Source organism: Ambystoma mexicanum, chromosome 13 (assembly GCF_040938575.1).
Source record: "Ambystoma mexicanum isolate Mex_15411 chromosome 13, UKY_AmexF1_1, whole genome shotgun sequence".
In the NCBI taxonomy this organism is placed as follows: Eukaryota; Metazoa; Chordata; class Amphibia; order Caudata; family Ambystomatidae; genus Ambystoma; species Ambystoma mexicanum.
In genome coordinates this window covers 136,016,455-136,043,918 of record NC_090938.1, presented here as the reverse complement: position 1 = coordinate 136,043,918, position 27,464 = coordinate 136,016,455, and the positions used below count along the sequence as shown (strand labels likewise).

The window sequence follows — 27,464 nt, the reverse complement described above, 5'->3', positions numbered from 1 at the left end:
ATGTCTCTTTTTTTCTCCCTTAGGTATGCAGAGCTTCAGCACGGCAAACTGGCTTGGTTGAGCCCCGCTGGTAAATGATGGCGCATTAAGAGCGCTATGATGCAGCAATTAAGCGCTATGCGCAGCGCTGCAAAGCCTTGCCTTTGCTAACCTGTGTTTTCCTTCCTTGTAGGTCACGGTGTTCTTCAGCGCGAGTGGAATGTCCGGAGTGGTGCCAGCCGAGAGGCACCAGCCAGGTAAGCCTTTTGATCAGTTCGTAATTTGTAAATGTCTCTACAGCTTTCTTTAATGTTGCCTCTATCTTCCTCTTTCAGGTCGTTCTCTCCGGGAAGCATGCAGATTCGAGGAAGCTGTTCTCAGTAGCTGCAAGTGTTTAAAGATGAAGACTGCAGGTAAGATGCTGCTGCTAATGATGTTCCTTTTGTCTCCTTGCAGGTTCTGCTTCTCCGAGGTTCGAGGGAATAGCTGGACACAGTAAGCATCACGTTGCAAGCTGCAAAGTAACACGAAGCATGTTCTGCAGTCAGGGTGTGGTTTATATAGCCCAAGTAAAGTTGTGCCAGGGAAAGTAGTTCCAGGCCTGCCACACCCAAAACACTAGACCGCATAGCTTGGTTTTTAGGACCCAAGCTTTGTGGATGCCTCCATGTTGGCTGACAATACAATAAAGTAGTTCCCAAGCACATTGTTGTTCATGGTGTATGAGCCTGGCGCAATAGGCGCCAGGACTGGCCCCATGAGGGCTTTTGAAGAGGATGCCAGGCTCTAGAGGCCTGAGCCCTGACTTCACCTGGCCAATGGGTTTGCCAGAAGGGGTTTTGGGCACGGGTCGTGACACGTTTGGTGCGTTCGCTGCGCTTGGGCCTACATTCTGAAATACCTACCAATTACTAAGATGGCTTTTACACTTGCCTCTACTATATAGCTCCTAATGCATGCACTACGCGATCGTGCACACTCCTGCGTGCACACCCCCGAGTGCACACCTCCTTGCCCCCTGCTCTCTCGAAGTGCGGTCTATCGTTTGTTTCTCATTTAGAATCACCTAGGTGGGTGGGACGACCTTCTCTCCTTCCCAACATTCCCCCCTTTCGTTAATTCTACATTAACAAACTCCCTCCCACATTGTCACCCATGCTTACCTTCCAACAATGGTCCTTTTCCGCTGTGTGTTCTGTGGTACAGTGAGGTGCGTTAGCTACCCCAATTGAGAGCATCATCATAGGGCATTAGAGACTGCTTTGGCACAGCACCTGTGGCACAGCTGGCAGTTGCAGAAGATGAACAATACAAACACTGTCATGGGTACCAACATCTTCACTATTGCTCCCATCCAGGACGGGGCCCAGGAGAAAATGCTATCAAACCAGTCCTCACTTTGTATTACAGCTTCCTTTTTCATGCGCACTCCCAGGGTGTACACAGCTCCTATTATTTGCGAGAGGGAGCTGTTCTCTGCATCGTTAGGTGGCTCAAATGTGCAACAGGAATCCCCTATTTCTTTGAACACGCCTCCTTCCATCGCTGTGAGGAGGTCAAGATCAATTGCAAGGCCCGCAACTCTACTTTGATAGCATTGAACCCTTGTTCTGCGTCATTTGCCAGCTGTATCAGTTCCCAGTGGACAATCTGGAGCCATTTGGCATTAGAGGCTGCTAGGACCCCAGGCAGTAACAGTGCTGCAAAGAATATTTCTGCGCCACGGAATAGCCTGTACTTATACGGTATCTCATCAAGAAGTTCGGATGAATCATGAGATAAATAGTTTGCTCTTTTCTCCCTCCAACTTTTCTCTTCTTTCACCTTAAGGGAGGATGTGGAACTCCAGGGCATGTAATGGGCTCCATGGAGATGCTCTTTGGGTATTGCATGCAGTGCCGAGTGCAAGGTAGCTAGCGAACAGTAGCCCCTCCGTGATGGTGGGAGTTGCAAGTTAGCCTGCTGACCACACACCCGCTAGTAATCCATAACGGCAGCTTTGCCTTTCTTGAGGTCTGGGATGAGCAAAGTCTTATTACAATGTTTATTGGCCCCTACCGAAATAGTCCCTTAATTGTACAAGCAAAGTCCATATGTTTCTTCTCTGTGTACTTTCACAGGTTTTTCCATTGCCTCTATCCACATTAGTTTTGCGATATGGTCAGTCCAGAATGGGGCAGATGCTGTATTGACTCGGGCCACGACCTTCTCTTCAAACCCTATTAAGGCTCCCGCCGTACAACTCAATGTCGTTTCTTGCCACCTGTTCGCCACAGAGTAAGTCCTTGTAGCACCAAATGCGGTCTTGGCAGACACTGGATGCTTTTAGGATTGCTGCTGCATTGCAGTTGATCTGGATTCGATACTTCGAGCCTCACACTATGTGCCTGAAACATGCCTCGTATCCTACATAGCGCTAGATGGACCAGGCATTGAACCTCTAGAATGGATGTTTCCTGTAGCACTAAGAGCTAAGCAGCCCCTGATGCATGTGGTATCAACATACAGACATAACAGCTTCCATTCACTTTGTCGCTCCCCGGAGTGCTCATGTCCATTTTGCAACAATTGGACAGTTCTGGGTGGCTTACATCCTCTATAGAACCTAAGCCAATTCCATCGTAGGTATTATAGTTTGCCCTTTTGTTTGTCTTTTCGTGTTCCTAGAGCTTCGTATATATCCATTAATAATTTTACAACTACTAGTGCCATTAGTAAAACTTGTATCGTGAAACAAAATTGGGGAATTAAAATGGTCTGGCAATATATTCTAAAGACCCTGAACCAGTCAGTTGGCCTGTAACGGGGACATAACTGTTAATGCTGGCATGTAATTTCATGGCCCTGGTGTTGTATATTAGGGATAGTAAAGATATAGTTGTATTTGTATTAAGATAGATTAACAGTGATGTAGAGAGAGAGAGAGAATTTGATTCGATCTGTCATGACCCCTCAATCATCATTCACCTGGTGTGGGTCCAGAGGATTAAATCTTAATGGTTGATATTATTGTGTCGGTCTTCTTAATATGGTGTTACCAGTCACATTCAATGCTGCCTGTTACTCAGTGGACCTAAATTAATAAAGGTATTCCATATCGTTGCTACTCAGTAAAAAGAAAACTGTTACAACAGAGTGAATGTTGGACCATAGTAGCACTCATCGCTGTAACTTCTAGCTCTTACACGTGTTCTCTGGCGGCTTATGGCAGCGTGTGTCTGTTTTCTGGTCCGTAATCGGTATGAACCTATGATAGATTGCACGATAACTATTATGTAGTTTTCCTATTTGTCAGAATCCTAAAATGTATTGCCTCAGATGGCGCACATACTTACAATAACCATAGCGCATTCTCGTTATTCCATACAATCTCGCGTACTCTGTCAGTAGACCATAAACAAAGATGGCCGATATTTAAAATGCATCATCATTATGTGTTAACATCATGACATGATGACGTCATATGTAAACAAGCAGGGCCGCAGCGATGCGGTTGAATATGGTGTCTAACACTGGTGCCACCAATGTAACTGTGGTGAAAGTGTGTCTCAATCCTGTGCCCTGGTCAATTGCTGACTAATCAATGAAAAGGATTTCGCTTTTGGAATGTCATCGTCCTCCCCCTCATATGATACACAATCATGTCGGGCCATGTCTTAGTCTGTGCACATTTCAGTCAAACGTAGCAGGGTTTACTGTTTTACATCTTTAAATGTGGATATGTGTGCTGGATAGGATGACTTCATAGGCAGACACTCTGTGTTGTTAGAGTGGACTTTGATCTTTCCAGGACAGCGAACACTACGTGCTCCATGTATAAGGTGACTGAGCACCTAAATACTATAGCAGAGCTCTTTTCAATTGCAAATACTGCAGCAGCGTGTGCCTGTAAGCATGCAAATTGTCTCTGCATTACTGAGTCTAACATGCTGCTATAGTAGGCCAATGTTAAGTGGCCCATTGTGCTTTTTTGTGTCAATGCTGCAGTCATAAGTTGCCCATTGGAGTGAGAGAATAGGTAACACTCCTGAGTGTTGTCTGGGGTGGCTAGCACTGGGGCAGTAGATACGACTTCTTTGAGGGCATCAAAATTGCTGAGCATGTTTTCTGCATATACAATCTTGTTATCAGTCTTATTGGCCTCTTTGATGCGCTGCAGAAGGGGCCTGATGTAGGCTGCATATTAGAGTATCCAGGCCCTACAATAGTTACACAAGCCAAAGAACCTTTGCATCTCCTTCACTGTGGTGGGCTGTGGAATGGCGTGCACAGATACAGCGCGATCAGGTATTATCCCTTTTCTGTTCAGATATCAGTTGCCCCAAATACAATACTTCCTGCAGGCAATACTGTAATTTGGCCTTGTCAACCTGGTACCCCTTGCGGGCCAAGAGCTGCAAGAGTGTTCTTGAATCTTTCCTGCACTTGTGTTCGCTGTCACTGCACACCAGCAGATCATCCACATACTGGACGATCGTGCTGGGCATCTGAATATTTCCTAAATCTGCATGGAGAATTCTGGTAAAAATACTTGGGGACTCGCATTACCCTTGAGGCAGTCTTGTGTGTTCAAAGCTCACCCCCCCCATGTGTAAACGCGGTGAGATATTGTGAGTCAGGGTGCAGTGGAATCGAGAAGAAAGCGTTTTTGAGATCCACCACAGTAAAGCGGGTTGCTTCCTTGGGTATGTTACAAAGTATTGTTGCAGTGTTTGGAACCACAGGAAATTCGGCATGTACAATGTCATTTTGCGGGCGTAAATACTGGGTCATCCTCCAGCTGCCCCCTTTTTTTATAGGATAAATAGCCCTGTTGCATGGGGAGATGGGTGGCACTATGATTCCCTGGTTTAATATGGCAGTGGTGGTGTCCCTAATCCCTTCCTCCGCCTCCCTCGGTAGAGGGTATTGTCTCACTCGGGGCAGCACAGCACCTGGCCTCAGTGTTATTCGCACTGGGGTCACTCCTTGGAACAGCCCTAAATCATGGGCATTTGTAGTCCAAAGCCTTTCAGGTACATGCTCTAGGTCTCCGTCAATTAAGTGGGGTGGGGCTGCAAGGGCCATGAGGGAACTTTCCGGTACTGTACCATAATTTCACTGGGGATACAAATAACCAATACAATTTCCCCATCGTCTGGTTTGTCTTCAAACAACTCTGCATCAGTTACCTCCCCAAGAGGCACTGTAGGATCAACACAGAGCACCGTGCACCACTCGCACCCATGAGGGTCAATCCTATAACAATTTGCTTTCCTGAAACCACCAGACCTTGCAACTCTAGGGACAATATTGTTCCTACCACTAACTCGGGCGTCACCACTGAGTGAAAAATGAAATCCGCTTGAACTCATCAGCAACCTTTGCCAGTTTGGGGCACCGACTCAAGAAGCACTGTAATTCCGTACATTAACATCTCCGGGTACACGGGAATCCGGCAAACCACTACTTTTCCCCCTTGCATATATGATGACTTGCTCTCATTGCACACGTGTGGGGTGGCACATACTATCCCACTGTCTGTAAAGGAGATAGTCCAATTCAATTTGCTAAGCTGGTCACAGCCCAAAAAGTTGATTGGGGAACTTTCAGAATACAATGGGGGAGCCTGCACCTCCTTACCCCCTACCTTAATCTCAACCTCTTTAATGTATGGAACCGTGGCGACAGCCCTAGAGAAGCCTTGCATGTCAAGAGATTCAACTAATAGCGGGAAGTTTCCATCACTGATGCATGTTTTAGTGGCACCTGTGTCAACCATGAAGATGAAGTGTTTGGGCCTCATTACGAGTCCGGCGGTAACCAGGCAGTAAAACCGCCTGGTTACCGCCGGACTCGTATTACCATTCCGCCTCCGTGATTCCCGGAATTACCGGGGCATTACAACCCCGGTTTTCCGGGAATCACGGAGGCGGAATGTGTTAATCCCCATTCCCATTGAGTCCTATGGGACTCAATGGGAATGGGGATCTTGGAAACACCGGCAGCATCTCGTAATGCTGCCAGTGTTTCCTCGTCCGCCTGCAGGCGGGCAGTGTTAAACCCGCCAGGTCAAACCTGGCAGGAACATCACCTCCCACCTGCAGGAGTCGTGATCAGGTGGTCCGGAAACAACAGTGGCGGCGGATTTACTGCCACCGTTATTTCCGGACCGCCTGATTTGTAATGAGGCCCTTTGTTTCCTATCTCGGCACCCACATGGGTTCCTTGTCACGGTGTAATGTCATGGATTTGTACCGGGGAACGAAAAAGGATTACCTCCCATGGCAATGCCCCCCTCCCCGGTATGGTACAATGGTGCCATTAGGTACAGCATCATTTCCAACCATGTGTCCTCCGTGTAAAGCGCTGGGCGGGGCACATGTGGCTGGGCAGCTTGTGCACCTGAGGGTCAAGGGGACAACTGGGTATACACCTAATGGATCTCGTATGGTATAGAAGTTGGTATTAGAAGCTGTCCTTGTGGTTGTGGACAATAGTTGCTATATGCGTTATGTCCCACCACCGGTCTGCTCCTACATTATCTTGTAAAGTGTCCTTGTTTCCCACAGCTTCAACATTGCAAGGAACGCATACCACCACATTGAGGTCTGATACCTCCAAATTCCCCACTTCTCCCTCTGAACCCATCTATTCCTTGCCACTGACCTCCTTGCTACCACTCAGGCTGGGGGGCTCATGCCCCCTCCCCACTGTCTTTGTCCTCCTCCTCCTGACCAAAACACAGCTTTCCTCACGTCTGCGGGCACCTATGTGCTCCCTGTCATTTCTATCGGCGCAGATGTGGGTGCTGTCCCTTCTACAGCTATTTTAGCTAGCTTTTCTGTACCAGTTTTGCTTCCTCTGTCTGTATCCGCTGCACTGCTTCCGGTTCGTGCACCTTAATTTATTTTACAATGGTGTATTATTACTGTCTGAATGTCTGCCCACCCTTTTGCTTAAATGCCCACTATTTTGTCGGGTGCCTTCTGCACCTCCTTGGGTAAACCCCCTTTTATAAAGAAATAAGAGGAACTGATCAGTCCCACTGGTCCCCCCGTCTCTGCCCTCCACACCTCTTGAATTATGATAATTTACTGCGCGGCTCCTCGTTCTCTCCCATAGTGTATTGCATTATAGACTTTAAGTCTGGGGCGTCGGGATATATTCGCTGTAGCACATCCCACATTTTGTGCCCTAATTTTGTTGAAAAGTTCCCCATTGTTTGCATTGTTCAATTTTGCTCCCGTATATCCCACCTTGACCCATATGTCTCCAGCCTGATCACCAACAATTGCCAATAGCACACTTTTCATATCCCACTCAGCTAGAGGAACGCCTGCTGTCTGTTTTTCGAATGCATAAATCCATTTCCCGGCCTCAGTACTAAGGGCTGGGAGCGCTTTGCTCAAATTATTTTTATCCATTTGTGCCCAGGGCACATAATGTGCTCTCCCGGGACCTTTGTGTAATAGTGGTATCTGCGTTACCGTCCCCTTCCCTTCCTTCCTTCCATCCAACACTTCCTTTTTTCCTTGCAACTGCCACTCGGCCATATCCGTCCCTCAATTGCGGCCCCCCCATGCTCTCCACTCGCTGTGTTATTTCTTGTGCCTGTTGTCCCTCCTCTTCATCATCCTCGATCTCATCAATTGTGTCCCATTCATCCTCCCTCAACTCTGTCTTTTTCTCTCAGACCTCACTGGCCCATATCCCTCATCAGGGTCCTCCACGTCATAAATCAGCTTCCAAAGATCTAAAGTATCTTTCCTCTTCTGCAGCTGCTTGCCTTTGTACCTCGCTATTAGAAATGTGCTCATGTGTTCTAGCACTCCCCTATTGTGGGTGCCCTGCTCTAGCCAGGTGTGGGGCATCCCCCTTCGTGTCTCTCCCACCCATTACGTGTGGCACTTTTCGATCTTGTCCCTGTATAATGGCAGCATACTTTACATGTATTCTAAAGTCCCATTTTAGCAAATAAAGTGCTCAGATCTCCTAGGCTTACGCTTGCGCCCTGCGCATGCTGCAGTTATCACAGTCAAAACCAGTCTTCTGTCCCCTCTTCCCCTCCTCCCCGTCGCCCCCAATCAAAGTTCCCTCCCCTTCCCTTCACACACACTTAATACCACACTGCGCTCATTCAATATTCTTCAAATGCCATACCAACAATGACACACTTTGGACCTCCACTCATTACCAATAAAAGAAAATCGCAATACACTAAAAGAACAAGCTAAAATAAAATAAAACAACAATTACTACTACATCCATCCAAGCCCACTAATTAAGCAGAGGTCCTACTTGTTTACCTCTGTGTCACAAAACACATGGTACCATCACCTATTTTTCTTCCTTATTATTCCTCTTATAAAATGTGTAAGTAAAAGCCAAAATATTCTCCTTTGCCACACAATCAAACCACCCTTCTGTCATTTGCACAATCCCTGTTCTCCACACACCCAGTGTTCACCTACTTGTTATCACTTGCAAGGGTATACTCACATATGCATGTTCACCCAAACTCCTCCGTCATTGGGTCCCAACTATGGCCTGCCCTCTCCCTGGAGCCACGCCCTTCTTCAAAGATCAGACAGGAATTCTGTAAAAATGGCTCCTGGCGTGCCTGGGACTGGTTGCTGTAGGTGGGCGCGACCCCTTCGAAGAAGCCGCCTGGAAGCCTCCATCGGCACGGGTGTCGCTGAGATCGTGTCCGGGTCACCAATTGAAGGCAAGCCCCTGCACGCTCACACCAGAAAAAATGCAACCCGCTAGGGAAAAAGGCCAAGGCACCGCTTGCAAGAATAACATGTTTCTATTCAGACAAAAAGGAAGTGCATCAGCAAAGAACTCTGCTGCCGCTGAACGTTCTGCCAAATTAAGGGTGTGCAATAAGATAAAAGGACACCTGGCGTCATCTATGTCGTCATTACATACAGTGAAAACCTGCGAGGCTGGTTGGTGAGCCCCAACATGGGCGGACCACTCCAGAGGGGATGCTAGGCCATTTCCCAGCCTTCTTGTCCATCTCCGTCCACGTTGATGCTGCTGGGCTTGTCATACGCAGTAAAACGGGGCCTAATCAGCAATTACTTACTTTGAAAACAATGCTACTCTATCACTGTTATCCTGGTCAGACTTTTCCTGTTGCAGGATATCCATTTCCTCCTTTATTTTAATAATATACTGCCTACTATCATTTTCTGACTCCTGGCTCCTCTGCAGCCTCTGCTCAGAAGGAAGAGACCAGGTCAGATTGGGCCTTCTCTAATGCCATCAGTTGCCTATTTGCCAGATCTTGGCCTTCAGCACATTTGTCCTGTATGGCTCCGATATGTAAATATAAATATATCGCTACCCTGGCAATCTTGTTGTGCTCATCCTTGGCCTAAGGGGCCATATATAGTTCACTCAGGGCCACATGCAAGGGACCCTGATCTCTCCATATATCTGTCCCTGTTTCAGTGATCTGGGGTGCGATTGCCTACAACCAGACCGCCTGGTCCTGATGAGCCCAATCACCTCACAAATAGCTTATGTAAGAGGTGTTCTCTGGCTATTTTGATATCTACCAAGGTCGTCATTCTGGAACTTGATTTCCTTCCTGACTTACAGAAGTTTGTATTTTATTTTGCAAAACAGACAGTTTCCTTAGAGCATTCCTTTGAGGGGTGTTTTTACAGTGTAACACCGCATGGTGATCCAACAGAATTTATATATTCTGTCAGTTAGCAGACTGTATTAATCTGCACAAGTGATAGATCTAATCCAGAATCCCCGGCTACGAGCCCCCACTCTGTTAAAGACTCCAATCAAGCATTCCCACTAGGTCAGTGCCTTGTCTGGGATTGCTCAAGGGAAGCCCTTTTTTATATATTTTTATGACATGTTATACTCTGGATGATAAACCCTTATATAACGCCCCTCTCTTTGAATTCCCCTGACCTCACTGAGCCAAGAAGTAGGTTTGTTTTGCAAATTAAAAAGGTTTATTTGAAAAATTAAACAATAGATATATATCACACTTTTTTTATAATAAATTAACATTTGATATCACACTTAGACATATGACGGTGAGTGATCAACAATGGATGATGTTATACTAGCACACTGGTTTAATTACTTAGGAGTAGTATAGAGGATAAGGTAGCTGAGAATGCTTTATATGGTACAAGGAAATGCAAGGTGGGAAAGAAGCAACACAGGAATAAACTTGATACAATTTCAGCAAAACATAATATAATCACTTTTCCCCTTTTGGCAATTCACCCCCCCCCTCTATGCAATGTAAGGAGGTGGAAGTAACACACACAGTCTTCAGGAATACAATCACAGTACAATACAAAGTTCAGTTGCCCCCTAGCAAGCTGAGAACTCCAGGGATGATTTTAAACACACGCAAAATACTTTAATGTGGTTTGCAATGAAGTAAAAATATGCTAAAACTGCTTTTAATTCCCTCTAGGAGGTCCAGGGTAGGTGATAGATACTTGGAATGAGTTCAGGTCCACACTACATTGATTAATGAGGGATTATCAGGTTGAAAACGGATTTCCGTGATGGCAGCAAAAGACAAATGTTTTGACACATGGCTGGAATGAAGCAAAATGTCAAATCGCGGCAATTTAGTTGCGTGCGTCAGCGCAATTACGAAGGAACTATAGCAAGCTGGTTTAGAGTTTGTTGGAAAGCTTAGAATCTCAGCTTTAAAATAGAAGTTAAATCACGCTTCTACCACAACCGGTTCAAGAGATAGACGATTTTATGAAGGTGGTTTTTCAGAAATTAAAGTAAAGCTCAGAATGACAGATGACAGTTTTGCAGCTTTGAATCAACAGGAGGCACACGATTTCTATGATGCAGTTCTCAGTAGGTTAAAATAGTTTGAATTAGATTATTATAAACTAAGAGATTGGTTTTGCACAGTTCTGGCTGAGTACTCGCACTATATTTTGGACAGGAATGCGACTTCGTCATGGATCAGGTCAGGATTGGCTGCGGTTCTCTCGCCACTTGGTACTGGTTCTGTGCACAGCAATCTGGGTCAGCTCTCAGCACTGCACAGCGATCTGGTCTCTCTGGATCTCTGGTCTCTCTGGATACAGCACTGCTTTCTGGGTCTGCTACCGGTCTGGCAAAAGTTCTTGGCAAAGAATTCAAACAGCTCGCCCGGCTGTTGAATAGTTTGCAAATGAGTTTGAGGGCTGCTGAAAAAGGATTCAGCTTGTGGATTCAGTCCTCTCTGCTACAAGTTCTGGAGTCTGGATTCAAAGTTCTGGTCTCTGGAGATTGATGGATTTGAAGTCTGGAGTCTCCCGGCAAGGCGTCCCGCAAGAAAGTGGAAAGTGAATGTCCCTACCTGGGTTCCAGTGGCTCTTTTTATGTCTTTTGAAAATGGGTGTGGATGCTAACTTTCTTTGCCCAACCCACTCACGATTTGATAGGTCAAGGATTTCTCTTTGACCTGATTTGAGAAGGGAACAGTGAGTCAGAGTGATGAGGTAGGTTTATGGTCAGAGGATCCTCCCCTTGTCAAATTGCACACAAATCTATTTCTGATCCAAATACCCATTTATCTGTGTACCATTTTTCTAATATTATATGTCCAGTTAACATATTTTCTGTAGCACCAAACCATCCGATCCCTGTCTTTGTAAGATGTCGTGTCCACTTTTGACAGAATTCTGCCCTTTTCATCCAGATAACGACCTCTAAACGTTTCCATATTTTACACAAATGTGCACAAGGGATAGGGGTTTCAGATGATAAAGTGTCAGATTTTTAACATGCATACATTTGGAGTAACAACCTTATTTTCCGCTACTACTCCCCAGAACATACCACAGAGTCCTGACACATCTTAAAATGTGCACAGAAAAATCACAACAATGATATTATTTATATAATTTTTACAAGTCCGCACTATGAATTATCCATCTTTTTAAAATTATGCTCTGGCCGCAAAGGGGTGTGGTTTTCCAAAGCACACGGTGGAATTTCTGGTTTGTCCACTTCCCCCAAGCTCAGCTTGCTCACAGAGGCACTTCTCCTCCCACTTCTCCCAAGAGGAAGCTATTTTACGACCCCCCCCAATATAACATTTGCCTGAGCCCAAGCCAGTGCTTTGTTCAGTTTCCTGCAGTCCCCAGGTGCCACTCCCCTAATTCAATCAGAGAGGTGTCATCTCCTTTTGGCAGGGGCAGCAGAATGCAACCAGGCCTGGGAACACAGCTGCTGATCAAGTTTGAACTCCTGTCGGGGGTAGTTGTCAGGAAGAATTCAATCTCTTTAAGCCAGGCTTCAGCTAAATGTCACTTTGGTTCCCAGTTTTCCACATTCAAACCAAACTTGCAATTTTTACACATGCAGTTAGAACACTGATTCTAAGTTCAAAACTATGACATTTAAACAATTGCAACCTACGTGACACTCAAAAGTAGGTCACTCATTTATTCTAAACATTTCGATTTTAGTGGCTTTGAACCCAAATTCACTTAAGCTTCTGACATCCCCAGCTATTTTCAATACATACATTAGACAATTACTTCCTTCAAGTCATTTCAAAATATAGTTTTACATTGTATCCACCTCTTAGTAAGTCTTTCTTTGGCCTGGTTTGGTTCATTTGTTCAGTTTTACACAAGTGTCCGGTGGTTTTAAAACGCCGGCTTTCTGGTAGTGGTGAGCACCAGTATTGCACCCCTTTTTGACATTAATAACAACAGATTTTGAACAGCACCATATTCCTTAGCACTGATTTCGCTCATGGCGCTTCTGGCCCCTCACGCTCACACTGGTGGGTGGCAGGTCAGGCGACCATTTTGTTGTGCGCAAAGACTGCGCGGTTCTCCAGGATTCTGGCGCAAATGTGGGCTTTTCCGCCCTCTTGGATTTCCTAAACCCACAGCACCAAGTGTTGCAGCATAATAGTCCAAACGTGGGTCAGGACACCCAACAGAGCACAGTCTCCCACGAGTGGGAACTAGCTCAGGAAGTCCTTCAAGAGATCTTCACTCTTTGGGGAACCCCTCATGTGGATCTGTTCGAGACCAGCAACAAAGTCTTTGTACCGCTGCTGTTGGAACACATTTTGCAGCTGGTGCAGGGATAATAATGAGGATCCATGTACATGGAATACACCTATGGTGTTATTGTTTCTGTTACACTTAGCCAACGTGGGGCTCCAGGTTGGTACAATTAAGGGGTCTCTTGCAGCGCTCTCTATTATTAAGCGCTCCTCAGAAGAGGTATCTTTCTTCAAGATCCCCGTTGTGATACAATTCTTAAAAGGACTGACAAATACATTCCCCAGTCCCATTTCAAGTCCCAACTTGGGACCTCAACTTGGTGTTGAGATTTCTAATGTGTGCACCTTTTGAGCCTATCCATACCTGTCCTTTAAGGTTATTAACTTTAAAGACCTTCATTTTAGTTGCCATTTCATCAGCCCGAAGAGTGAGTGAACTGCAGGCTTTGTCCTGCCAGCCTCCTTATACAATCTTCTAAGGTGGTCCTTAAGGTGAAGCCGACTTTCTTACCTAAGATTGTGTCTGAGTTCCATTTAACTCAGAAAATAATTGTACCTTCATTTTATCTGCCTCCTCATCCTGAAAAGGAAGAGGAAAGGTTACACAGGCTTGATCCAAGGCGTGCACTGACATTTTACATCTCCAGGATGTCTAAAATAAGACACAGTGACCAACTTTTTGTAGGTTACACAGGCCCCAAGTTGGGTATGTCAATTTTGAAACAAACTTTGCCAAGATAGATCATTTTAGGAAAATCTGAATGTTACAGATTAGTAATAAAAGATACCCAAAGGGTCTTGGAGCTCATTTGACCAGAGGCATGGCTACCATCTCTGCATTTAAGAGGGGTGTCCCAATTAAGGATATTTGTGCGGCAGCCACATACATGGTCTTCCGACTGGATTCTTCGTCAAGTCAGGAAGGTTTATTTGGAAATGCAGTGCTACATTCTGTGCACTCGGACCTATGATGGAACTCCTAAATTATTATGAGTCTGAAAATTCTAACTGCCTTCTCCAGGAATACATGCACTGCTTTGGGAGTTTATCATAAGATGAGGAATACGTGGGAGGACACAATCCATTCGAACAACAAGTTACTTACCCCTGGTAACGTTCTTTCGACTGGATGTTCCTCCCACGTATTCCTGATTGCCCCTTCCAGCCTGCCCTACAGTAGAATTTTCCATGTGCTTGCTATCTTTGCGCTTTCAGGAGGAGCAACTGTCATGTGCAGGGTATCCTACACATGCTTTAAAAACAGAACTGAAGCCAACAGTCGCTGTGCGCGCTTTCTACCATCGATGATGTCGACATCGAGCCGAAGGCCTCCGAGGGACATTGAGTAGACCGACATCGGCGCGCAGAGCTCTCTGCTGGAAAAAATTCAAAAGCCGCTGAAGATGGATATGAAAACTTCATATGAGGAATACGTGGGAAGAACATCCAGTAGTAAGAACATTACCATGGGTAAGTAACTTGTTCATCTCCATGATGCCCTTCAGGGCAATATATTGCGCTATGTGAAACTCAAAAAGAATAAATAAAATAGCTTTCTTTCGTGCCCACTATGATTTCCATCCCTACATAATCTCTTTAATTTCTCCCCTTATTCCAAGCTTTCTCCCCTTCTTGATATTCCTCATGTCCCCCCGCTTCCCCTTGATTTTCTGGAATCCATCATCCCCCAGAGGGGCCTCATGGGGGTGCTGGCGGATCTGAGAGAATAATGTTAGTGCCTTTGTTATCTGAGAATTCTCTTTTGAAGCTTGTGGATTAATATTTTGGGTCGTTTTTGCTAGATTGAAGCTCTCCGCAAAGAACGGGATCAGAATACCATAGCTTTTTTTCCTTCTTATCAGTTATTCCACAACTTCTAAAAACAATTCCCATTGTGCTGAATGTCCCTTCATTTACATCCCCCCTTTTTGACACTGCTCATCTGAAGCTTACTCTTCTGAGGTGCAGGATAAAAAATAAGTTTCCATCTGCTAGCCAGCCATAAAAAATCCCCTTCCCCTCTGTTCTCCTCATGCACAAAGCCCAGTGTTTTTTACTCTTTCTACTCAACAGGAATCCATTGTCTCTAGCCAATGGCTGGTGGCAAAGGGACATTTTGAGGCCTGCTGAGATGACCAAAGTATTTTCTGCTTCTCCACAGTGATTTTAACTCCCTGGATCAGAACGCTGCCGTCCCAAATAACCAACTTGCCTTTGACCTGGCGCAACACGAGCTGGGTATCCTGCCCATACTTACAGCTACGGAGATGTCACAAGTGTCCGAGCCCGATAGACTCACCCTGGTAACCTACCTGAGTCAGTTCTATGAGGCGTTCAAGGACGAGCCATTGCTCCCTTCACCTCCTCCAGGTTTGTTGGTTGGCAGTCCAAGGCCATCTTTGTTCCTATCCTGTTTCCAATACTATGGCTTGTAGTTGTTTGGCTCTATTTGTGGAACATTTGCTGCTTGTTTCTGGCATGGGACTTTTGCTTAGTTCCGCACTTTATCGTTATGTGGCGTGCTTACATTTCTATTTCGGCGGTGCCCCCTTTTGCTTTGGTGGGTGTTTAACTATTGGTTCAAGGGTATCTGTCATTTTGATGCAAGGTGTTTATTATTATGTAGGGGTGAGTAGAGATGAGAGGTGTGTGTGGAGTAATACTTTGGAGAACTGATATATGTTGGTTTGTTGTGAGTGATGTGTGTTGGTGCAGGCATTTGGGTGATTTAGTGCAGTGTTGGGTGTCTAGTTTTAGCTTTATAGCTCAGCATGTGTGTTCAATATATATGCAGCTTTGTCATCTGTTATTTCGACACTCTTTAGTGTATGGTGAACCTGACGGGAAGAGACCTACACTGTCCAGTGCCAAATCTGCCATCCTCTTCCTCAACAAACTCCAGAAAACACTCTCCCTGAAACGAAACACCAAGGTAAGGCCTAGAAGTGCAGCGCTAATACCCGGCAAAGCAATGTCTCCCAAGCCAGTCTGCAGTGACAACACTGCAATACCACCCCATAATCCAGGTTTCCCACATGGCCACAGCAGTACCATTCCAGTGCGCTAACAATATATTCATGCACCGCCGAACCAATGACGATAAAGTACAGCAACACACTCCAATCCAATGTGTTGATGTCTCCCACTGCACTGAAGATACTACCACACCACTGTCAGACTGTGCACATTGCGATAGCATAGCCAACTTAGTGTAAAAACAATATACTCCTTTACTTTCAGAGCATCACAACAACACTTTACAACTGCATTTCCAATCTCGGGTGTCATCATGGTGGCAGCACTGACCCGACAGTATGCCAAAACGATATTATTGTGCTGACAATGTAATCTGTCAACACTACGCTACCACATGGGCGATACAGAATAATTATATAATATGAAAATGTGACCTTGCTTTGCCATTTCAATGTGGCACTGTGGCCACTGTGAAGCTATCATGAAGTAGGCACAGACAACTGAATAGAATTTATTTGGGATATAAACTCTTATTAACTAAAAAAGGAGGGTTGGAAAAAGGCCTAACTTGCCCTATGCTAAGGCGGGATTTCCTTACCTAAATAAAACCAATGATAGTCTGTGTCAGGAAGTCCAAAGCAAATATCTGTCTGTGTCCAAAACCTATACTTGCCCTCACATCTAATTGTATACAATGTGTAGGGATGTCCGCATCAAATGAGAAGTGTTAAAATTATAGTTCAAAGCTTCTTCCAGCTCTTAGGTGGAAAAGGGGTTTCCCTTACCCACAGTTCAAATAGGTTGCGTTACAAAAGTGGGGTTCCCTTGCCCCAAGCTTTCAAGTCTTCCAATGTTCCAAAATATCAATTCCTCAGGATACTTCCCTGCTCTTCTAGATTTGTTACCTTTCACCAATTTGTACAGTTCAGTTCCTCATTTTCAGTTCACACAAGTGTTCCTTCATTCAATCACAAAGTGGCTTTTCTTTAGGTGGGTCTATTCGGTATAGGCGCAGTTGTCGGACCACACAGTCCACCCATTACAGGTCACGCAACCAACGCACCTTACTTGTATCTGCTTCATACGTATCTTGTCACAATTTCAACTTCATAATGAGGCTTGGCTTTGTATCCTGGAGTATGGGGTAACTGCCTTACGAACAACTTGGTTAATACAAAGAACTTTTCTATATGCAAAAATAAAAACTAATATGGGAGTGTCTAACCATCTGTATAAGCTTCTTGGGAAATCCTCTCAGGTCAGTCAGGAAAGCTTCTGTATTCATTGGCCAGTGATGCCTTTGTGTATGTGTTGCCCAGGAAGGGGTGGGACTGTCTGGTCCCATTCCACATCCAATGTGCCTGAAAGTCTGATGGTGGGACATGAGTGAAACCCAGAGTGGTCCCTAATTGGACCACTGCTGGATCTTTGAATTGTGCAGATCCTTATCGTTGGTGGGCTTGGACTTGCTTCCAGCAGGGATCTAGGATAGAGGACTCATGCAGCAATTTCTTCAGATCAGCGTTGGGTCCAAGTAGAAGAGCAGCCGACTGAAGATCCGTGGGTGACTCCCGAAGAGGTCCAGCTTCCCTTTCCGGTGTGTGGCCCACTGAAGCCCTGCTGAACTACCTGATCTGCGAAGGACCTGAGTGGTGCTTCCACTCTGACTGGTGGGACCAACCAGCCTCAACGCATTCACGAGAATCCAGCAGTCCTGAGTCATCAGCTGTATCCCTGGACCACCCGGTGGACTGCCCAGCTCTCGAGTGGGCTGCCTGTGTGGAATAGTCATTGTTCCACTTTCATCGCCAGAAATTCGGTGGTCGCCAGCTCGTGCCACAAGTTGCCTTCCTGAGGAATTTTGGCTTCCCAACTTCAAGAGATCCTGCTCTGAAAGGTCTTCTTCGAACGTGATTTGAGAGATGCCTGCCATCGTCGCTGCGCAGTAGCCGTCGGTGGAAGTCGCTTACCTGTGTCCTGTGAGGTGTCTGGAAGAGTCCCACATCTGGGAATCCAACCAGAGAAATCCCTGAACTCGCAACCCGTAGATCTCCTGCACTGGAACAAACAGCGTGAAAACCTACCTCCAGCATCCACCCCCATCCACACCACCCCCTTCAGTTGACGCACCTAGTTGTCTGGGAAAATCGAGTTGTGCCGGTAAGTAATTGCAATGCATTCCCCTGCTCCTGTTCTCCGTGAAATAAACCTTACAATACACTTTTGTTATTCAATTCAATCGCTTTTTGATCGTCATATCTAAAAGCTTGTATCCAAAACATAGGAATATCATTTTACTGCCCTGTAAAATTGTTGAATATCTTCTGGAACATTTCACCACCACAAGAACTCTTCCTACATCAGTCCCCTCTCCTAAAAAGAAGCTTTGTGACTTTTGGGCACTATGCCCCATACATCATCGATTGGACGTAAAGTTAGGGCATGATTCCTGTGAACTGGTTTAATTCTACTGCATCACTACTTGCCTTCTTTTAGACTTATTGGATGCATTCCTACAAACCTAAAGGTGATTGTATATATGTTTGATAATGGAGTATTGTGTGATATTACTACCTGCTTATTTCATTTCTAAAGTGAATTATTGTGTGTTTCACTGTGTGGACTCATTGTGGACCTCTGACAAGACTCACTTTCTCCTGAGACTAAGGGCCTCATTCTGAGTGCGGCGGTAAGGGGTTAACGGCGCTGGTAAGGATGCCGGTGCCGTTACCCCCTTACCGCCGCATTCCAAGGTCCCTTAGCGGGAGTCACTAAAGGACCAGGGAGCTAATAACGGGCCCGTTATTAGCTCCCTCCCATTCTCATTGAGCCCTATGGGGGCTCGAATGGGGATGGGTATTTTGAATGAGGAATTACCGGGTCCTCCAAGGTTGGAATGGCCCGGTAATTCCTCATTCAAGGAAACTGGACCCGGACCGATTTTGGAGGCACCATGGCGCTCTCTCTCTCTCTCTCTCTCTCTCTCTCTCTCTCTCTCTCTCTCTCTCTCTCTCTCTCTCTCTCTCTCTCTCTCTCTCTCTCTCTCTCTCTCTCTCTCTCTCTCTCTCTCTCTCTCTCTCTCTCTCTCTCTCTCTCTCTCTCTCTCTCTCTCTCTCTCTCTCTCTCTCTCTCTCTCTCTCTCTCTCTCTCTCTCTCTCTCTCTCTCTCTCTCTCTTCTCTCTCTCTCTCCTCTCTCTCTCTCTCTCTCTCTCTCTCTCTCTCATATATTTATATATATATATATATCTTCAGATGCTCTGCTTCTCCCCTTCTCTCTCTTTCTTTGTGCCTTTCTTTCTGTGTGTTTAATAATTGAATCCCTGTCCTGTCAGCGCATTTGCTCTCAACCGTGGGATATCAGTTTGAGGGTCTGGTTTTCATCTGTCTTGGCAGTTTCTCTGAGCATTGCATTAATTTCTAGGGCCTGGATGATCTGGAGTCCGAGACTAAAAGGAAGAAGAGTGGCGAGAGTCCCAGAGAGTCATTACCACGTTGGAGCAGTGAGTCCACGGAAGCCCTGTCAACTGGCCATCGCAACCTGACCAGGACAATGCAGGGAGCAGCAGCAGCCAACCAATGAGCCTTGAAATTGATGGCAATGTGAGTTCTGGTAATCACCCAATGGGCCACTGCTGTGATGGAGCCGTCTGTTCTGGTGCTTAATGAGGTGTGGCAGAATTGGTATAAATAGAGAACTGTGCCCTGGCAGTGATAGCGCTGTGAGAGTGGAACTGCTAGGCCGCAGCCAATGTTGGGAATCCGCCACTGAGCACTGGCTATAATAGCAGTGCAAGTTACACTGACCAACTAATGATTATCTGTAAAATTGTGAATTTGTATAGTCCAAACCTAGCTAGAAAGCACCACAGCACTGCACATGATGGTGAGCCTAACATCTGAGGTAAGGAAGAGGGGTTACATCATGTGGCAAAGGATGTTCCACAAAAGCGGTTGGAAGGTGATCCGGAAACACAAAAAGCCCAGGTGGCAGCTATGTATTGAATTCCTTCCTGATCTTCCCGATCTTCATTCGCTTTGGCGCGGTCTGAATTGCCACCGAGATGGTGTTCCAGCATGCAGTGGCAAATCCAGAGAAGGCCCCTTTTCTTGTTTTTTTTTCCTCTTGCGTGCCAGTTTTACTTTGAGCCTAGCAATGGCTTGGCTCTCGGCGGAGCACAACACACCAGTGCTACTGGAACGCTGCAGTTTTCTTAATGTTTTCTTTCTTGAGGAGAGGACCTGTCAGACCTTTATGCAAGCAATCATAACATCTCTATGGAAAACATGGCAAACCTCATGCGGTACAGGTCTCCCTTGCTTAACAGAATTCCTGGAGAACATTTCTACCACAATTCCCGCTGTACACATTGAGCTAGGACGTTGTCTGTCCAGGTTGAGTTGATGCACCAGCACACACTCCTTTCCAGTCAAGAAACCACTTGTGGAATTGGTGGTACAGCCCTGCAGCGATTCAAATTCTTCCCATTCAATCACACTTACCTCCCCCACCCTCTTAAACTCCTTGATTGGTTATCATTTTCTGAGCAGGCCAAGGTCACAGTGGCTCCCAAACTGAGATTGTATTGGTTGAATATTATGATCAGTCATCTTCTTATCAGAGTTCTCAATCCTCTTATCACTTGGCTTTTCACTGGGATGAGTATGATGAACCCAGTGATGATTCTCTCTTTGTATCTAACTGGGACGATTGTTATGTACCCAGTGATGATTTGCTCTCTTTTGATTACTCAGAATCTAACTGGGTTGAATATGATGAACCCAGTGATGATTCTCTCTTTTTGTTACTCTACGTCTTACTGGGATGATTATGATGAACCCAGTGATCATTCTCTCTCTTTTTATTACTCTGTGTCTCACTGGGACGATTATGATGAACCCAGTGATGATTCGCTCTCTTTTGATTACTCAGTGTCTCACTGGGATGATTATGATGAACCCAGTGATGATTCTCTCTTTTGATTGCTCTTCTTCTCACTGAGATGATTATAGTATTCGTTATATTTGCTACCCTCCCCAGGTCTCCCACTCTACCCTTTACCTTTGTGGTGTAGAGACTGCATCACCAGGTTGGCAGTACACCTCTTGGACTCTTCTCTGTGGGTCAGGAACGCAACTTCAGTTGTCGCTTCCTCTCTCTCCAAAACACTGACAGTGTTGCATTGTGTGTGGCTGCACGGTCTGGGAACCGTTTCCCAGTCTTCTCTCTTTGCTTGTCTTGTCTGGATGCCTCTTCCCAGAGACCTGCACTCATTTGCTCGGCTCCCCGGAGCTTTGCTGCTTCTCAGTGCGACTCGGGCATTGTTGGGTCCAGGATCCCTCCCGGAGTAGGAAGCTGCACCTCCTTCTCGTCCTCTCTCGCTTCACTGCCACAGGAGCTTTGAACTTATTGGGTTTCTCTCCCTCTGGAGTCTCCTCCTCTAATTCTTATGACACTACGCTGGGACTTCCCCTGCGTGATGTTATAGTCCTTTTTTTGTCTGTCATTATTATTACATTGGTTCTCTTTGTCAAAGTAGCAGACAAGTACTTTTTCTCAGATGAAATATCACAGTAGCAAATGTATAGTGCTTCATCCTGTTTTCTTCCAGCAGGTTTCACTAACACTTGTGGTTAAGGCAGTTGGGCAGGGGGTAACTCATCCGCACTGGAGTCCTTATCCACATGGTGGGAGTCTCTTCCAGTGAGGTACCGCTTGCCTCTACCCCTAGGAAGGGTATCGCGTAGCGGGCTCACCTCCATAGCCTCACAAGCAGAGGCACCCACCTGGGGAAAAGTGACGGAATCCCACGATTCGTCACACTGCACTTTTACAATTGCTGTGATGAATGCTGATCTGTCTCAGATCACACACTGCCAGTAAAGCACTACTGGAATCCGCATATTCCAACCTTCACATAACTAGAGGGAATCCCAAATTTGGCACTCCCATTCCCTGGCTCAGTGGGCACAGCGTCCCAAGACCTTTTTGCTCCCAGAAGATGACCTGCTGCTTGAACCCTTCCCTGCCTCATGCATACATGTTTAAGTTGCACCAGTCAATTTGACACCCAGAGTGCTTACAACAGCCCAGTCCCATTAAATAGCTGTGGGAGTCCTATGCGCAAATCCTTTTCGGTCAGCCATCTTTAAGGCTTAACCATAAAACGCACATCAAGCATCTATTGGAAGAATGGGGGTGGGGGAGGTGGGTGGGCCACTTCAGGTTACCAATTAACTACTTCTTTCCCTTGACTGTCTCATCCATCTACAAAATGATGTGGCTGTCTTCAGAAAAAAGTGTGTAGGTACCCCAGGGCATTATGGGTAACCTAGAATGTTTGGGCAGAGTATGCACTCTTACCAGGCTCTAATGTCACTCCCAGCATGGCAGAGAGTTGGCCAAAGCCTCTAGAAGAATCTAAGATACCATTTGGCATGCTGTAGGTTGCCCTTGCATTGGAACCCAAGTTGTGCGGATGTGATGGGTCTAATGGCAGTGGGTGAAATGCAGAATCCATGTTGGCCTTTGCCCTGAGGTCCATCTTCACTGCCACCTGCACAAACTACACTGTCTCGGCGGATGCAGAGTAGCTAGCTGAACTTTGCTTCGGACCTGGCCAATACTTGTGTGGCGATATTTGGAAAGTGTCACAGCTGCCAACGTCCACAAGGTGCAACCCTTGACAATTCACTTGGGCATAGTGTAAAGAAGGAAAGAACACATTCCTTAATTTCTTATCAATGCATTCTTTTTTTCCATGTGGTTTCAAATGGCAATCGTTAACCCTCGATTTTACGAATTGTAGCAAGGCACGATATGTCGCATGAAAAGCCCCTTCATCAGGAGTCTTTACAGTAAGGCGCCTTCTACTGTTCCCAGCTTGGTAATGGCCCTGTGTAAGTGTACATGTGTTTCATGATGTTCTGTCTGTGCCTGCCCTGTTATCCAGCAGGATTCTGGACAATCCATGGATGAAGTTTTCCACAGTAATGGTCGCCTGGATCTCATCGCTGATGGACAGGACGGGGCCCGCAACCCCAGCTCTGGGTCTCAAACGCTCCCGCATTCTCCAGATACCAGAGGAAAGGTGAGACTGCTGCATAATGTCTTGGTGTCGAAATGCTTTATCCTGGGTCCCCGGAGCAGAGAAACTCCATGTTCGACCTCGATCTTCAAGGTTCAAATCGGGAGTAAGCCTGGAGGTAGTTGGCCTGCCTAGGCGTCCATCTTGCAAAAGAGGGATGAAGTTAATGGCCCTTGTGTGGGTGGGAAATTTGATAGACGCGACACCCAGTGCCTCATGTACATGTTTAATAACAAACCTTGTATCTTGTTCCTAGAGTGAAGGCTCTTCCAACAAGCTGTTGTCCTTTCCTAATATTTGCGAGATCGGCACGGCCACTTAGCCAGGCAAACAAAAGTCAGACTACTTCTAGAGTAACACAAGTCTTTAGGTGCGCGCTGATGTTAAATACTAGCCCAGGTCCATATGCTTCTGCCCGGCCAGGATAAGGGCAAATCTTTACCCTGTGCATATACAGTCACATATCTGTTCACAGTGAACTGCACATAGGTCTGTCATTGTAGTTACATGTTCCTCACAATCTAATATATGGATATCACGTCAGCTAATGGTTTTGCCCGCCTAGCCTCCCAAGGTACCGTAAACCACGTGCTGCATGACTGACTGCCAGAAATACTAGCTCCCTCCCTTCATCACTCTAGTAGGGAAAGATTAAGCAGAGCAAGCTCCCTGGCTGGGACGCAATCTGCCCTTTACTTATTGGAACTGGTTTTTAGAAGACCACCCCTATCCTTACCTATTGACCAGGGGACTATAACAACCAGCAATGTGAATGAAGCCCAGGGGAGGGTGATCCTGGTCTATAATAGGACCACCAGAAACTGCTGGACCTTGCACAGCAACCCCAACTCATGGGGAGCTGGACCGGTTGTCTATCGCAGATGAGTAGAGGACTATGATCCGCTCACCCCCTTCATAAATGGCCTCCAGCTGCCCCTCTAACACTGCCACTGGCCATTAGTTTGCTTGCTACCTGCTGCAGTGGTTTTATGAGCTCTGCTTGGTGTCTTCTCAGTCTGACTACTAGGACACAATATGGCCCTACTCACCGGTGGCTCCTGCCCTCCTTTCGACTCTACCTCTATGGAACCATAAGGGTTCCCATGCACAAGCTCCTACATTGAAGAACCTCCTAAAAGAGCCTTTAGAGCACCAGCAGCGGTCTACAAAACCATTTATCAACTGAAATTCACGCTGACCAATCATACATTGAGTAATCTCAGAGTTACTCCATGGCCAACAACCAATCACACCGCAAAGGGCTATAGGGGGCAGCCGATCTGTCGGAGTGTTTATGGGCCAGCCTTGCTCGGGTCTCACATAACCCGCATACAGTATAGCTGCACAGGTTTCCCTGGTTCGGGTGGTGGTGCCAAAATGCCACCAGCAAAGCCCAGGTCTTACTCGTGAAGGAATGCCCTGCTGTGGAGTGCCTCCGCTAAACAGACTCATCCCAAGTCAGTTCTTACAACCTGGAATAGCAATTCCTACCCAGTGAGATCGGTCCTCTCTCCCCTGGTGGTGGTGGGAGAGTCCAAGTAACATTCTAGTGGAAACTTGGGGACCTAAACCTGGCCCACTGCAAAAACCCACTGATAAACCTGTGATGGTGGTAAATGGCATAGATTAGTGGAAAAACGAACAAATCAGCTTAAAGCCTAGTGAATTCGTTGATGTTTAGAATTCAGGAACAAACACTCCCATCTGTCAATTTTTGGTTTTCACAAAAGCTGCTTTTGATTACAAGTTGTAGACTTGTCTGTATTTTGTTTCTCTGGGTTGTTGTCTTCTCCACACCTGTCTTGTAGATCGTCTATTATTTAGTATCAAGTGTGAAATCAAATGAACTTTGTGTTATACTGCCCTGTACCCCCACCTGGATAAGCCCTGTTGGTTTCCCTCCAGACTCTGAAAGGACAAACACTGAGTGGGAGCAGTGACGCTTGCTACTTCTGCGGTCAGCGGGTGTATATCGTGGAGCGAGTCAGTGCAGAGGGGTTCTTCTTCCACCGTGGCTGCTTCCGCTGTCACCAGTGTGACGCTACATTGCGGCTTGGGAACTATGCTTTCAACGAGAATGACGGTGGGTTGACCAAGAGAAACAGGTGGCAATGTATAGACACCGTCTCCTTTACCTGCTTGTCTTGAGTAACCAGTGATGTTGCCTAACACCTTTTTCTTTCCTCCTCAGGATATTTTTATTGTATGATCCACATGGATGAGAATTTTCAGCCGCCTCAACATGGATTGTTCGCAAAGGGACTTGATGATGCCAACACTAGCCCAAACGGCACGTCACTCTGTATATCCACGGATAAAGAACAGAGAGTTCCAATTGCCGTGGATATTAGCTCATCATTGCAACCTTTGGACTCAGGCGGTCACACTCCCTCGTCCTCCGGTCTTCCGGACAGCGTATCACCTGGGCCTCGAGTCGTCATCTTCCCGTGGCTCCCTAATACTCCATTGATGTGTACTTCAAAGACCATCACAAGTGTTCCCTTTGAAACGAATGCCTTGGCTGCTCGCAGGGAACACGAGGATAAAGTAATCCTCCATAATAATGGGATCTTGCCTGAGCAAAGCCAGGACTTGGATGAAAAAATCATTAAACGGCAACGTCATTCTGAGTTGATGCGCCTTGCCAGTCAGCATTCCAGGCCCTTGTCTGCTCCTGCAGGGACCCTGGACTCTCAGCCTGAAAAGGAGCCCACGAAGACCAAAATGTCCAAGAGACGTATTAACCTCTCCGCAGTGGAAAGACAGCAGCTCTCACGATGGAGTTTGGACTTGGACCAGCAAGTCCTACCAGATCCAAGAGCGCCGCAGTCTGGGCTTCTCACAAAAGGTTAGGATTGTTACATCTCATCTCCTCGGCCCAACTCAAATTGGAACTGTTATCTTAAAATCTGTCTGGACCATTGATATTCCCCCTCCCTTAGAAAAAAATCCAGGCCCTCGGTAGGGGTCCCTTTTACATTCATGGCGATGCAATATGTCTACCTAGGGTAGCCTCGATTAACTGGTATCGCCAAAAGGATTATCATGCTTGTTCCCATGGGCTAGACTTCCTCTTCATGCTCTGCCTATAAGGCTCATGATTGGTCGGCATTGATTTTACCCACTGTTCTGCTTAATAGTGTGTCCGTTCGATGATTCTTGGATTCTGTATTTCAGATCTATTTAGCACATAAATCCGTTGGTGATCATGGCATCTCGATCAGACACCCGTACAGAGTAGCATACTGTACAGAAGTCTGGACCATCCCGCATGGTCGAAATGGATTTGTACATTTAGTAAATGGAAAAAAGCGGTAAGGTGAAGGAAGCTAAGGGGTCGTGAGGGTCAATCCCCTCGTAATAAACACAGCAAAAAGTTTTTAATACTAAATAATTTTGTTGATTTCCAGCAAGTTTGTGAAGAATCTAATTCAAAATAATGATGTATACCTTGATCTCACACTGGTAGAACAGGGCCACAGGTGGGGGGCCAAAGAAATTCCCCATGACCATGTTTTCATGATCATTGACATATGTGTTACCCAATAAACTGTCCCAGATAATTACAACAGGTTCCCTGCGTGAACATACGAGAACCAGAGTGACTTGAAACTTCCTAGTGTTAGGGAACGTAGTCCTTCACCAGCCGTGGGGCCCATCGCTGGCATTTCTACTGTGATGGCAGCGCCAGACTAACCAGAGAACATCGCCGTTGGTTGAAGACTGGACGTTTCCCTTCTGGAAATTATTACGTTTACAATCCAGCTAGACCATCAGCAGATATAAGCACTTACAGGCACTCGTCAAACCTACATCTTGAGCAACCACCTATAGAATAGACAAATACTATAAGAAATTATACATTTTCTATCTAAACTCCAAATGTAGGCAAACCCTTGCAATCGTCTTATTTCTGAGAAGCCACTACCAAGTGTTCCCTTACTTTAAGCTACCTCTTAGTTGGTGGCTTAGTTTTGTCCTAATTTCTTCAAAACAATCTGAATTCTAAACATACTTTAGTGGGTAGTTAAAGGTTTGATCTCTTTTTAACCCCCCAAGGGTGACGATGCAGCAGGGCAGCGGGGCTTAATGCTAAGAAAGCTGGAATGTTCCAAGAGTCGCACATGCTCCTTTTGTGCATTCGCAGTCCCACTCTAAGGTCTGGCTGTCTTTGTGCATCCTGCTGGTTTCGGCGAGGCGAAGCAGAATCACTTGCCAATCTTTTCATTCATCCATCTGGTGCTATTTCTAGAAAGATAGTTTGTATTTAGAAAGCGGTGAGGCCCCACTGAAGGTCCATCGTTTCTAACGAGTATTCAACAAAATGGAGGGTGAGCGTAGAAAGCATCAGGCGTTGACAAGCCTTTTTCAAGCTAGACAAGGTCCAGAGTTTGCTCAAGGCCGGGCCTCGGGAGCCAAAT

At 46.1% G+C, this 27,464-nt stretch overlaps 1 protein-coding gene across 8 annotated transcripts in view; it reads left to right on the top strand.

Moving 5' to 3' along the window:
• LOC138520978 (F-actin-monooxygenase MICAL3-like) overlaps positions 1-23,046 on the top strand; it is a 247,756-nt gene extending 224,710 nt beyond the window's left edge. For 7 of the 8 annotated variants that reach the window (XM_069633457.1, XM_069633459.1, XM_069633454.1 and 4 more), the window contains exons 13-16: positions 15,144-15,352; positions 15,808-15,914; positions 19,380-19,558; positions 22,909-23,043. In XM_069633457.1, coding sequence (XP_069489558.1) covers positions 15,144-15,352; positions 15,808-15,914; positions 19,380-19,538 — 475 coding nt within the window. In that variant the 3' untranslated portion in view covers positions 19,539-19,558; positions 22,909-23,043. Of the gene's footprint in view, positions 1-15,143; positions 15,353-15,807; positions 15,915-19,379; positions 19,559-22,908 lie in introns of all 8 variants that reach the window. The other variant, XM_069633453.1, reaches the window with a different exon arrangement.
• The last annotated feature ends 4,418 nt before the right edge of the window (positions 23,047-27,464 follow it).